The sequence below is a fragment of the Mastacembelus armatus genome, chromosome 6 (assembly GCF_900324485.2).
Source record: "Mastacembelus armatus chromosome 6, fMasArm1.2, whole genome shotgun sequence".
Taxonomy (NCBI): domain Eukaryota; kingdom Metazoa; phylum Chordata; class Actinopteri; order Synbranchiformes; family Mastacembelidae; genus Mastacembelus; species Mastacembelus armatus.
Genome location: NC_046638.1, coordinates 12,665,411 through 12,677,423, shown reverse-complemented (window position 1 = coordinate 12,677,423; position 12,013 = coordinate 12,665,411). Strand labels below are relative to the sequence as shown.

At 38.6% G+C, this 12,013-nt stretch overlaps 1 protein-coding gene across 1 annotated transcript in view; it reads left to right on the top strand.

Moving 5' to 3' along the window:
- Positions 1–2,447: 2,447 nt before the first annotated feature.
- The window catches only part of lrp5 (low density lipoprotein receptor-related protein 5), a 66,261-nt gene continuing 56,695 nt past the window's right edge, over positions 2,448–12,013 (top strand). Inside the window, exon 1 of the mRNA XM_026310950.1 lies at positions 2,448–2,532. Within this exon, the coding sequence (XP_026166735.1) occupies positions 2,448–2,532 (85 nt within the window). The remainder of the gene's footprint in view (positions 2,533–12,013) is intronic.

Genomic DNA, 12,013 nt, shown 5'->3' with positions numbered 1-12,013 from the left:
TTAGGTCCTTAGACATCTCCAGGAGAATGCTGCACATGTTTTACCAAACTATGGTAGCAAGTGTGCTGCTTATTCTGCAGTGTGGTGGGGAAGCAGCATAAAGCAGAAGGATACTGTACAAACTCTGCAAAACTGGTTCTGTGACTGGAGTGAGGCTGGACTCACTGGAGGCTGTGGTAAACAGATGCACACAGAAAAAGTTAGAGGCCATCCTGGAATAGACTGACCATCCCCTTCACAACATCTTCATGGAGCAGAGAAGCAGCTGCAGTGGACGACTCACCTCACTGTACTGCAGGACTGAATGATACAGGAGATCCTTCATCCCAACTGCTATCAGGCTCTACAACACTTTAGCCAATGGCAGATGACCGCTGATTACTCTCACTAGTGACTTACTAATTAACTACAAGAGTTCTCATTTTGTCTTGTCTTATCTTAGTGTTCTATGCTGTGTAACAACAGCATAGCTAGTGTGTTTTCTACCAGTGGCTGGACTGCAAGATGCTGATCTGTCTATAGAAAGAAAATTCTGGTTAAGTCAGGTAACCCTAAAACAGGTGTTGACTATAGAAATACCTGTAAGCCAACAAAAACCTATGTTGTTTCTGGTGTTCAAGTCACCTTGTCATATGATTTCAGTCCCTCTGCATGAGCAGAATGCAGAGGTGTTTCTAGAAATGCATAGGTGTTTGCTCATAAGGAATTTGTTGAGATTCTGTGTAAAGCTTTATTCTTTCATCATTTTTAATTATTATTTTTCTCTAATTCACTCTTTTCCTTAGCCACTCTTCTATCCTTGCATACCACTACAATTCAGAAATTGGCAACTGCACCTCAAACAATGCCTATTCTCTACACACATTAAAAAGGCCTGACATATTTACGTTTGTTCTAAAATAGCAGAATTATTTAATTTTTTCATGTTTGACAAAGCACAATTTACCCGGCAGGGGCAAAGGAACTGCCTGCAGAGCTCTGAATGAACTCCAGAGATACTGTGTGGCAATGGAACAAAGTTCCAGAAGGACAACTCACTGCAGTGTTCCACCTGAAGGACTCTCAGGCTGTGAGGAACAAGATTTTCTGGTCTGATGAAACCAAGATTGAACTGTTTGGCCCCAATTCTAAATGTTATATCAGGTGGAAACCAGGAACATCTTATCAGCTGCCCAATACCATCCCAACAGTGAACATGGAGGTGGCAGCATCAGCAGCAGGGACTGGGAGACTGGCCAGGAAAAGCTGAATGTAGCTAAGTACAGCAATATCCTCAATGAAAACGTGCAACCCAGCGCTCAGTACCTCAGACTGGGCTGAAGGTTCACCTTCAAACATGACAACGACCCTAAGCACACAGACAAGATAACACAGGAGTGGCTTAGGGACAACTCTGTGAAAATCCTAAAGTGGCCCTGCCAGAGCCCTGACTTGATCCCTGTTGAACATCTCTGGAGACCAACGGTACCCTGACTGAGCTTGAGAGGATTTGCAAAGAAGAATTGCAGAAAATCTCCCAATCCAGGTGTGCAAAACTTGTTATGCTATACCAAAAACAACTTGAGGCTGTAGATGCCGCCAAAGGTGCTTCAACTAAGTACTGAGTAAAGGGTCTGAATACTTGTGTAAATGTGATATTTCAGTTTTTAATTTTTACTAAATTTACAGACATTCCAAAAATTCAGTTTTCACTTTGTCATTATATGGTACTGAGTGTAGATTAATGAGAAACAAATTAATGTAAATAATTGTAGTATCAGACATAACAAAATTGAAACTGAAAAAAATAAATGGGGTCTGAATACTTCCTGAATGCACTGTTTAAACTTATATAATACTTCTGAATTAAATTAACATCATTATGTGTCACAATTACGGTATTCATCATGACGAAGCACTAACTAATAATTGATATCAAACGAATTATATTTAATTGTTTACTATCACTTCTGAAACCAAGCCGATTTGTATATAATTAGTGTTATAAGTCGTGTAATTCTCTATTTTACGCTAAACTGTGTAAAGGTTCAACACGTCAGTTCACATTTAGAAGCAAATTAACTTGTTTTTACAGCAGCACAGGGTCTGTTACTCGAAAGAGTTGCTGAAACGATTATAGACCTGAATACACACGGCTTTAACACAAACGTCAAATTAGTACAATAAAAAAATCTTGATTCCTCGTGTCGGGTGACGTCACAGCACGTCCCCTTTCCCTTTCTCTCCGTGCGCGAGCTCGACAGTCTAAAGTATGAAGTTGCGCGAGCCCTTAACTGGAAAAAAGTAGTGTCGATAGAGAAGGACGCGCAGACAAGCGCATACACGCATGTGACTACATTAGGACTAGGACTACAACGGAATACAGCCACATATGTGCACATGAACCGGCGGGAAAGTGGAGTTCTTTACAACTTAAGGTGTAAATACCCGAAAATGGAGTGGGAGCTATGGATTTAAGGCGTAGAGGACTTGAAATGGGCGGTCTGCTGGTGGTATTGCTGCTGAGGAGTTGCTTGCTGTCGGCGGTTGACGGTACGTTGACTTTAGGTTCACAACATGGATCCTTTGGGAACAAGGACTGTAGAGCAGCCAGGACGATAAAATGAACATAGTCATTAACGCACTGTGCTCCAGATGTAGGTCTGGTGCTTCACCGCCTTTAATCTTCCACCCGTTGAGCCTAACTGGAAAGCTAGCTGTGATTTCTTGTCTAGAAGTTGAGTTTTTGTGTCCCAAGGGTACTGTGTTGTTACACAGTAACGTTAGTTGTAATGAAAGTGTCGAAACTTTGCGCTTTTGTATGCGACACACAGCACGATAAACGCAGTGTTCACGAAACTGTCCGTCATGCTTTGCACAGCCGGCGTTGTTTTTCATTTTATGTGTTGGAGCAGAAATGAACTTTGAAGTCAGACTGGGCTATTTTGTCGGCCTCGGCAGCTCCAGCCATTCCTGCTTGGTGTCGGGTGTCAGGCAGATTTTCTGATTCAGTAGGGACAAAGAAGCTGTGATGTTTATTTGGTAAAAAGACACTAAAGAAGAAGAATATTTCGCTCTGAATAAGTGTCTTTACAACCATTACTTTCTCTACTGTCTGATTTGCGGTTTTATTTAATCGTCCAGAAACTGCCCAGCCAGAGGCGGAGCTTTGCTTTCTCTCATATGGAGTCAAGGTATTATAACAGGTCTGTACAGCTAGCTCATATTTGAATGCTTGCATCTTACAACAAAATATTCATATTTGAAGTCCTGGCAGCCTATGTACAAGGCTCACTGTAAACGTACTCAGTGATCCATTAAAAGATGCAGCTGTTAATCTTAAAATCCAGATTTAGTGTGGAAAATTAACTTTCGTGAAAGACACTACCTTTGCACTACCCTTTAAAAGCTATCTCATATAACTGTCACTTGTTATTAAAGTGATGCACACAACTACGCATGCTGGGAAAAAGGATGGGTTTCAGTGAGTTTATCACTGCAGACTTGAATGAGGTTTGCTGTCACTTTTTATCCCAGCTTGAATTGTTAGTTTGACCAACCCGGTCTGCCCTGTTCACTTGCATATATTTATGTAGTTTGCTTCCTGATTATGTCTTTACTAAATGAGTTATACATGACTGTTTACACTTTCAGAAGTCAAATCAGACTCAAGTGTCACTGGGTACTGGTTATTAAATTCTGAAGTACAGTTTAACATTTAATCATTACATGTTAAAAGTGGGGCAAGCATGGTGGCTGTTGCCTCCTGGCCTTTCTGAGTGGAGTTTGCATGTTCTCCCCGTGCTTGTGTGGGTTTACTCCGGGTACTCCAGTTTCCTCCCACAGTCCAAAAACATGCATGTTAGGTTGATCGGTGACTCTAAATCGCCCATAGGAGTGAGAGTGAGTGTGTGTGGTTGTTTGTCTCTGTGTGTCTCTATTTGGCCCTGTGATGGACTGGTGACCTGTCCAGGGTGTACCCCCACCTTCCACCCGAAAGGGATAGGCTCCAGTAGATCCCTGTGACCCTGGTTAAGGAATAAGCGGGTATAGAAGATGGATGGATGTTAAAAGTGATGTTATAAAAAGTAAAAGTCACCATACTAGCAAGATGAGGACAGACTGACACAATTAAAGAAAACACATAAAATTTAGGCTTGACCTTGTTAATTATGGTTGGAAATTTTCTGTTTTGTGAAAGTCATGAAGCTAAACAAACAAAGGAAGTGTATCCTTTGGGATTGTGCCTATGGAGTGAGGTCCTGTAGACCTCTTTAATACCTTTATTATATTCATTTTTCAGAACAAATTCATACACACATCATTTCCTGTCAGCTGTGTATTAACAACCATATACAAGGATGTACATTTAAAAAAATACTGGAAAAGTCAGATGTCTCAAATAGGTGAGGGATCTTAGCATCTGTCTATAGATTTGTCTTCACAGCACACTTAGCACTGAATGCATTTTCACATTATTTTCAGCCTCTCTTACCTGTTTTTGGATCAAATATGTCTTCATGATTTCATACCAGGTTTTAATTAAATTATTTTTGTGTTTACTTTTACATCTCATTCTACAGAGTGATACACTGATAGAGTGACTATCAGACTATCAGAAGACCTAAGAATCATTTAATTTTGGTATGAGGGTCCCTAAAATATCTGAAGTTTAAAGTGGTGAATCCTTGTTTTAGTATTATTAGAACATGGGCACCACACTTAAGTTTTGCCTATAACCACCCAAATAACCAGGGCTGAAATTGAAGAAATATTTGATGTGACGGGTTGTGGTCAAGATTTATGAGACGTTAACCTGCATTAAATTTGCCTGCATCTATTACAATTCTGAATGTGTCAAATGTCACTGCTCATTACAGAGCTGTTATAAAAGTAATCTAAGATAAGATAAGATAAGATAAATGTTATTAATCCCTGAAGTGAAACAGTAATAATAATCCATCCATCCATTCATTTTCTATACCCGCTTATTCCAGGGTCACGGGGATCTGCTGGGTGGGAGGCTAGTAATAATAATAATAATACACAATAAAATACTAATTATTATATTAATCTCTGAAATCTTTGTGCAGATGGCAGCACATTTGTACTATGCACTGAATCATAATAGTAAGTTACTAATTACTTTTATTTAGTATTTATGCCAGGCAGCCAATGTCACTAGTCACTTAACTTTATAGAGTTTGAAGGATTTGAAGGACTGAGTTAACACCATGCAGATTTACCAAATGATAGTTAATTTTACTAAGGAATATGACTATTTACATGTTCCCTGACTGTAGAGTACACCAGTTATTCACCAGTGTATCAATTAATGCACACGTCTGACTTAAAGTGTATGGAAAACTGGCCGTGTGCTAGGATCAATAGGAATAGTACTTACTCAGATAAAGTCAGTTGAAGTGATTGATTGTTGGTTCTGAAAGAATGAGAATGATGTTGAACGTTTGGCACTTAGGTGACCGTATATGCACACATTTCACACTTTGCGGTCAAAATCCTAAAACTAGTGTTAGAACACTGCCTGGCAAACATTACAGCTGTGTGTGTATGTGTTGACAGACAGTTTTATCACTCTGTACATAGTAGCTTTTTTCATTGATAGTCACACTCTGTCCCAATTCAGGGGCCACATCCTTTGAAGGACAGGATCTACAAAGGCCAACAAACCTTTGTTGCTGTTGTAGGCAGTGTAGGCTGAATGATTGGCCAAACCAAAACGAGACAGCCTAGTTTATATAGGATTTCCTATTTGCGTCACCAACTGTTCCCACCTCTACCCTGAGTCACGAAGCACTGCTCCTGTCGCCTAGCAACATTCACAGCTGCAGATGGACCACCAATTGGATCCGCCAATTTGCCACTTGTATCTACCATATTCATTTTAGTCACTGGGATAAGTTGGGCCACAATGTTTCCAACACTTGAAGCCTTTGTTTCCTGGGGAAAGAAGGCCGCATTTGTCAACCACATTTGAAGGAGCCTTTTAAATAGGACTCAGTTGGCTTTTAAATGCAGCCTTCGAAGGATGTGGCACCTGAATTGGGACACAGCTTATATCTGCACTACCTTGTGAAATGCTGTTTGTCTGAAAAATACAAGACTAGTATTGTCAATTCACTAACATGTTTAATCTCAACATGATATTCATAGTTACCTTGAAAAATGTGCAATTAATTTACAATTCTTTTTTATGTTTTGAATATACCTTAAAACGATATTTTTAAAGTTTTTAATGATCTTATCAACATAGTAGTGGACAAATATGTTTACTTTAAGGAAACATATCTTCATTATTATTGAAACCATTGATAACAATGACAGATACTGTCCAGAATATTATCCAGAATAACCTTGAGACCTGAATGCTTGAAAAATATGATGAAAGCAAAACATGGCAAACTCAAGGCCAACAAGCAACAAATGATGTGCATATTTACATGAATGTATCATTACTCAGTATTACTAACACAACTGAAGTGAACTGAAGCCACTGTGTACACTGCATCGCTTCCTGATTTCCTAAACTATGGGGCAGGCTGAGGGTGATAATGTTAGAAGAGTGGCATAGGTGCTATAAGAATAGCTCAGTGGATAGCCTATGTACATAGTTCGCATAAGGGTGGAGGGCGTGTCGCGTGAGAGCTAGGAGTGGGAGAAGATGATTGATGTATGCCAGCAGCATGTGGTAAAATGAGCGACTGCGGTAGAGAAGTTAGTGGTATTGCAGACACAAAATGTACAGTTGTAAGGCACAGTGTGCATCTAATAAATTCTACAGATCCTTAAGACCATACTAATTGTCCAAGCCTTGTTAAGACCACTATGTCCCTGAAATCTTCCCTGTGTTCCCTGACTACAGTCTGTAGTGTGAACCAGAAAAGGTGCAATAAAGGAACAATAATTATCTCATGTATGTGCGTTAATTGTGCGTCAAAAAACAAAAATAAGGGCGTTAAAAGGAATTTAAGTTATCTTAAGTTATGAACACTTGGTGGGGGTCACCTAGTGGTGCAGACATGAATGTATAACAAATCCTGCATTTAAATTTTTTTTCTTCAACATCCCAGAAAACAGAATTCGTTCTACCTTTTTTGCTGATAAAATAGTGTTGCATGGTATACTGATATACTGATACTAGAAAGGTGTCACAATACCCTGCTATTAAAAATGCTGCTATACCTCATTTTATAAACGACAGCTTCAATGAGACCCGTATATCTGAAGTTACGTTGCTGTGTCACAGCTTCAGGCACAGTGGGCGTGTCAGCTGTTATTCTCATGCTTCTCTCTGTAAGCTGCAGGGAGCTTTCATGGTAATAAAAGAGTTGTATGGCTGCAACTACAAGTGCTAACATTCAGGGCAAGTGCATGGACACTGCAAGGCCTGTCAGTAAAAGATGTTTCAAACCTACACAAACCAAGAAAGCATATTACAAAATAACACATTATTCATTTTATATATACGGCATACATTTTAATTTAAACTGTTTCGTGGTCTGGCTCATATTCTGAATGCATTATTAAATTCACTGCTAGTATTAACTGCACATTTCACATTGTAACAAGACATTGAGCAGTTCTCAGGGATACTGCATATACACAATACAAAAATGTGTCTTTTACGAAGAGAACTGTTGGAACCCATTTTTACTTACTCTTTGATTATTATTTTTAAAAGTTTTAAAGATATACAAAATTGGTAAACCTTACATTAATTTTTGTTCAAACAGTCGTCTTTTTTAAACACATTGAGTAGCTGTGTATATTCCGCAAAATAAGGCAACTGAAACTCAAGTACTATATTGGGTAAAGAATTTAACTGTCAAAATTGTTCTCATTTGATGTGACTAAATGGAAGAAAACCCCTGATGGTACAGTGTGTGCTACCAAAATATGATTGGACAGTAGGGGTGCAATTAACAATTGAAGTAGTGGACTAAAATGAATTACAAAATTCATTGCCAACGGATTTATTGTCAATTATTAGCTGGTTGTGTTATGTGCTACCGAATGATGTGATGCAACAACAAAGAAAAGGACTGTGTGGCATCTGTAGGGCAGACCTTACTTGGAGTTGGATAAGATAGTTAGCTTACCTAGCTATAGCTGTTTCCATTTGGAAAGTTCAGAATACAAAAAGGTGGTTGGGAACTTTAAAACAACAACCTACATGTTGTCCAGACACATAGAAATGGAGGTCAGAATGCCAACAGTATTATAGCGTTCACTACTACTGAATGCATGAACAGAGTACAACAAAATGTTGTTGGCCACAGTCATGCTACAGAGCACAATTGATTCTTTTAATTCTCAGAACAAATTCCTCAATCTCCAAACATGCTTTGGCCAATTCACCACTGGATTTGCTTCCCAGTTTTTCATTAATGTACCAAGAACTTGCATGCAGGATTCTAGTATCAAGAACAAAAATATTTTCTGAATGTAGAATTTTAATGGTGCACTTGTGTTTCCCTATTTATATTATAAACATCTTCCACTAGAACTTTCAGTCAGGTGGAAAGAGTTTGCTTAGTTATGAAGATGGCTCAGAGAAACTGTTTCCAAAGCCAAGAATAAACCTTCATGGACATGATTTTCCAACTTTACAACCATTTTTTACAGAAACATGCTGCAAAAAGCACAGATGACAAGAGAAATGTTTCTGGGAGCAACTTAATATAAATCTATATATCTCCACATCTGTCACTCTTTAGTGCCGCCTGGAAACATTGCAAACAGTTGTCATGGTAGTTAAAGTTACCGGAGTCAGATAACCATTGTGATTTAGGAAATGAAGTAACGTAAGTTTTATGATAATTTATTTTAACGTTCCATTGCTGATAAAGGCTGCTAATGTCTTCAGTGTTTTACAGTGCTTTCTGTATTTGGTTCTTTTCTCTTTTTGCAGAGCATTTCTGTATTTGGATCTGTTTTTTCAAGTTGCAGTGCGCTGAGCTCTCAGGGCTCCACCGTAAAAATGCCTATCACATGTCCAGGATCCTAATAAGCATGAAATTTAAATCATACTCTAGTCTTACTGTATTTTATAGAGAAAAAACCTGTTTTTATGGACTTTTATCTTCTTCGTATGTCTGTACCACTGTCTGGTCCTGTTTCTGTCTCATAGCGCCAGGAATAATAAATATGTTATTACCATACCAGATTTTTTGGTAACATTTCCATAATGCTACTTTTTGTGATACCTTAATTTGAGGATTAAAAAGCTTTTTCATCCAGAATTTCTTTTTTATTTATATAAAAGAAATTACTGAACATATAATAATGTTTTAGTCAGTACTAAAGTAAAGTAAAGTATTGCAACTGGATTTCCTGGTCCCTTGACTTGTGAAAAGGAAAAATTGGTGGCTGATAGTGCTAATGCTAATTTGATTGGTCAGAAGAAAAATGTACTGAAGTTTGATACTGTGTCTTGCCAGTGATGCATCAGAATATAAGTTGGCAAGCTCTTAGCAGCAAAGAGGTGCTCAAAGGGAGTGAGGGATTGAAGGTTAGGAGAGAAGATTTTGGGACAGTGCTCACGCGGAATGTGAGGAAGAGATTGATATCTTTTCCTGTTTGTGTTGATATGGTGTGAAACTGCTGTTTGAATGTCATACAGGCTGCATAGAGGTAGGCGAGAGGAAAAAGAAGACAGAGAGAAGAAAAACAAAAATATTACCAGAACAAGAGAGTGAAAAGAGAAAAGAGAGATGAAAAATTAGACAGTAAAGAAAAAAAGGAAGGGTTAAATGAGGAGTGAGAGAGAAATGCACAAGAAGGATAAGGGGTGGAGAGAGGAAGTCTGTGGCAGTCTACCTTGATTTCTCTGGGGTTTACTTACGCACACACACAGATGCTTGTATTTCTGTGTTTGTGAGGACACTTAGTCACATAATGCATTCCATTACACCTTATTGCTAACTTCAACCATCAGAACTAAATGTGGAACCCCCACTCCTAAACCTTATTCTAACCTGAACCCTAAAACCAAGTCTTAACTTTCAAGCAGCCCCAAAATGTCCTCATGGTTGTGTCAAACTAGGATTTGTCCACAGAGCGAAAGAAAGACAACTACTGTCATGCACACACACACACACATCCAATGTTCATCCAAATCCACGTGCATTAAAGTCTTTTGTCTTCAAACAATTACATATATGTGTATAATTTTTTATAATATTTATTTATATGGACTAATAGGAAATTGTGTGCTGAATTGACTGCACTGCTGTTGCCAGAGACATGAATGGGCTGCGCATGTCCAGGTTCCCAACAATCAACACCAAGTTTGGAGTGTAATTTATTTTGTGATGAGCACACTCACCATTTAAGTTTCAGGAGGAAATCCAAATTAACTGAATCTTTTTAGTTGTTAGCATCCTAATGTGATTGATAGAATTCAGTCCTGTTTTATAAATGGTAAATGGTCTTATACTTGTATAGCACTTTTCTACACTCAAGTGTACTCAAAGGGCTTTTATACTATTTGTCCATTCACCGCTCACACAATCGCTCACACATTCATACACCAGTGGAACAGCCACCGGGGGCAATTTCGGGTTTAGACACTTTGGCCTGTGGACCAGGGAAGCCAAGGATCCAACCAACCAACCCTCTATGGACTTATGACCTCTTTTCTCATTCTCCATGGTATTGACATTGTCAAAATATTTTTTTTTGGTTTGTGTTTATTAAGTACCATGCTTCTGCAAAGATTCTCAGTCATCCAGGTGAAGTTGTCTAGAGGTTGCGTCAATTTCTAGATAAGTTCCATGTTTCTGCAAAGATTCTCAGTCATCCAGGTTGCGTCAACCTCTGAATTGTTGCAGCTCTATTTCAGTTCGGTTTCAGTGTGTGAAACAGGGATGAACAGTATTCTTCTAAAAGATATTCCGTCATGAAATTTGAAGTGCTACTATATATTATTTCTGGGTCACCAGCATTGGAAAGCATAACCTCTACATAGCCGTTAACTCGTAAAATCAGAATTTCCTTGCGGTGGAATCGCAGTGTGGAGCTTCATTAACAGTCCCTGCCAGTGACATTACTGTTGATGGTGCAAAGTTGTAGCACACTGGGGCCCAGAGACTGTCAGAGGCCCAAGTGTTGATTTAAATCAATGAAAGGTTGTTAGACTAGTGTTGGTAAAATGGCCACTGTATCAGGCAAAAAATTGTATGGGGAGCCTCTCTCTATTGTGCAATCATTTTCTTCTCATTCTAATTGCATTACATGTCAGGAGGTTTTGTGTTTGTGGGTATCAGCATACTCTTAAATCTGGAGGGGGGGATGGATTACAAAAAAAAAAAACAAACACATTTGCATCCACAACATATGATGATTAAATTAACAATTTAATCATTAAAATAATTGCAGTGTTCTGTCTCTTCTTTTTTGGACAGCATTGTATTGACAGAGACACTGTGTCTTAATGCTGTGAGATTGTGCCAAGCCACAACATAGCAGCTCTACCAACCTGCCTGGCCAAAACCACAAGTTTCCCAGAGGCACTGTGGCAGCTGCCATGACAGCTACTGTCTCTAACAGTGGGAGGACAACACCATTTAGTTATTGAGCTGTGCTCACACACCGACACATACTTTACATGCATACTCTGGGGGTTTAAGTTTTTGTACACATAAACATTTAACATATGTGATCTCAAACATTTTTGTGCGTATGTAGTTTTCAAGCTCAGAAAACTTGTAAACAATGGAAAACTCTTTCTTCTGTCAGTAGCCTCTGTAGATGGCAGATGGTATTGACAAGACAATTGAGTATTTTTTTTACAGTGAGTAGTCACAGTGTCTTGTGGTGCAAATACCTTTCTACTATGCCAAAGTATTTGCATGTTGGTGACTGCTGTATACATACTGTGTGTGATAAACTGGGCTTTTCAAGAAATAAATAAATTATAGCACAGGCTAAAATAATAATATTATTACTCTTTTACCTTGTGGGAAGAAATCAAGAAATTATGAGAAATAAACAGAAGACAAGTAAACCAATT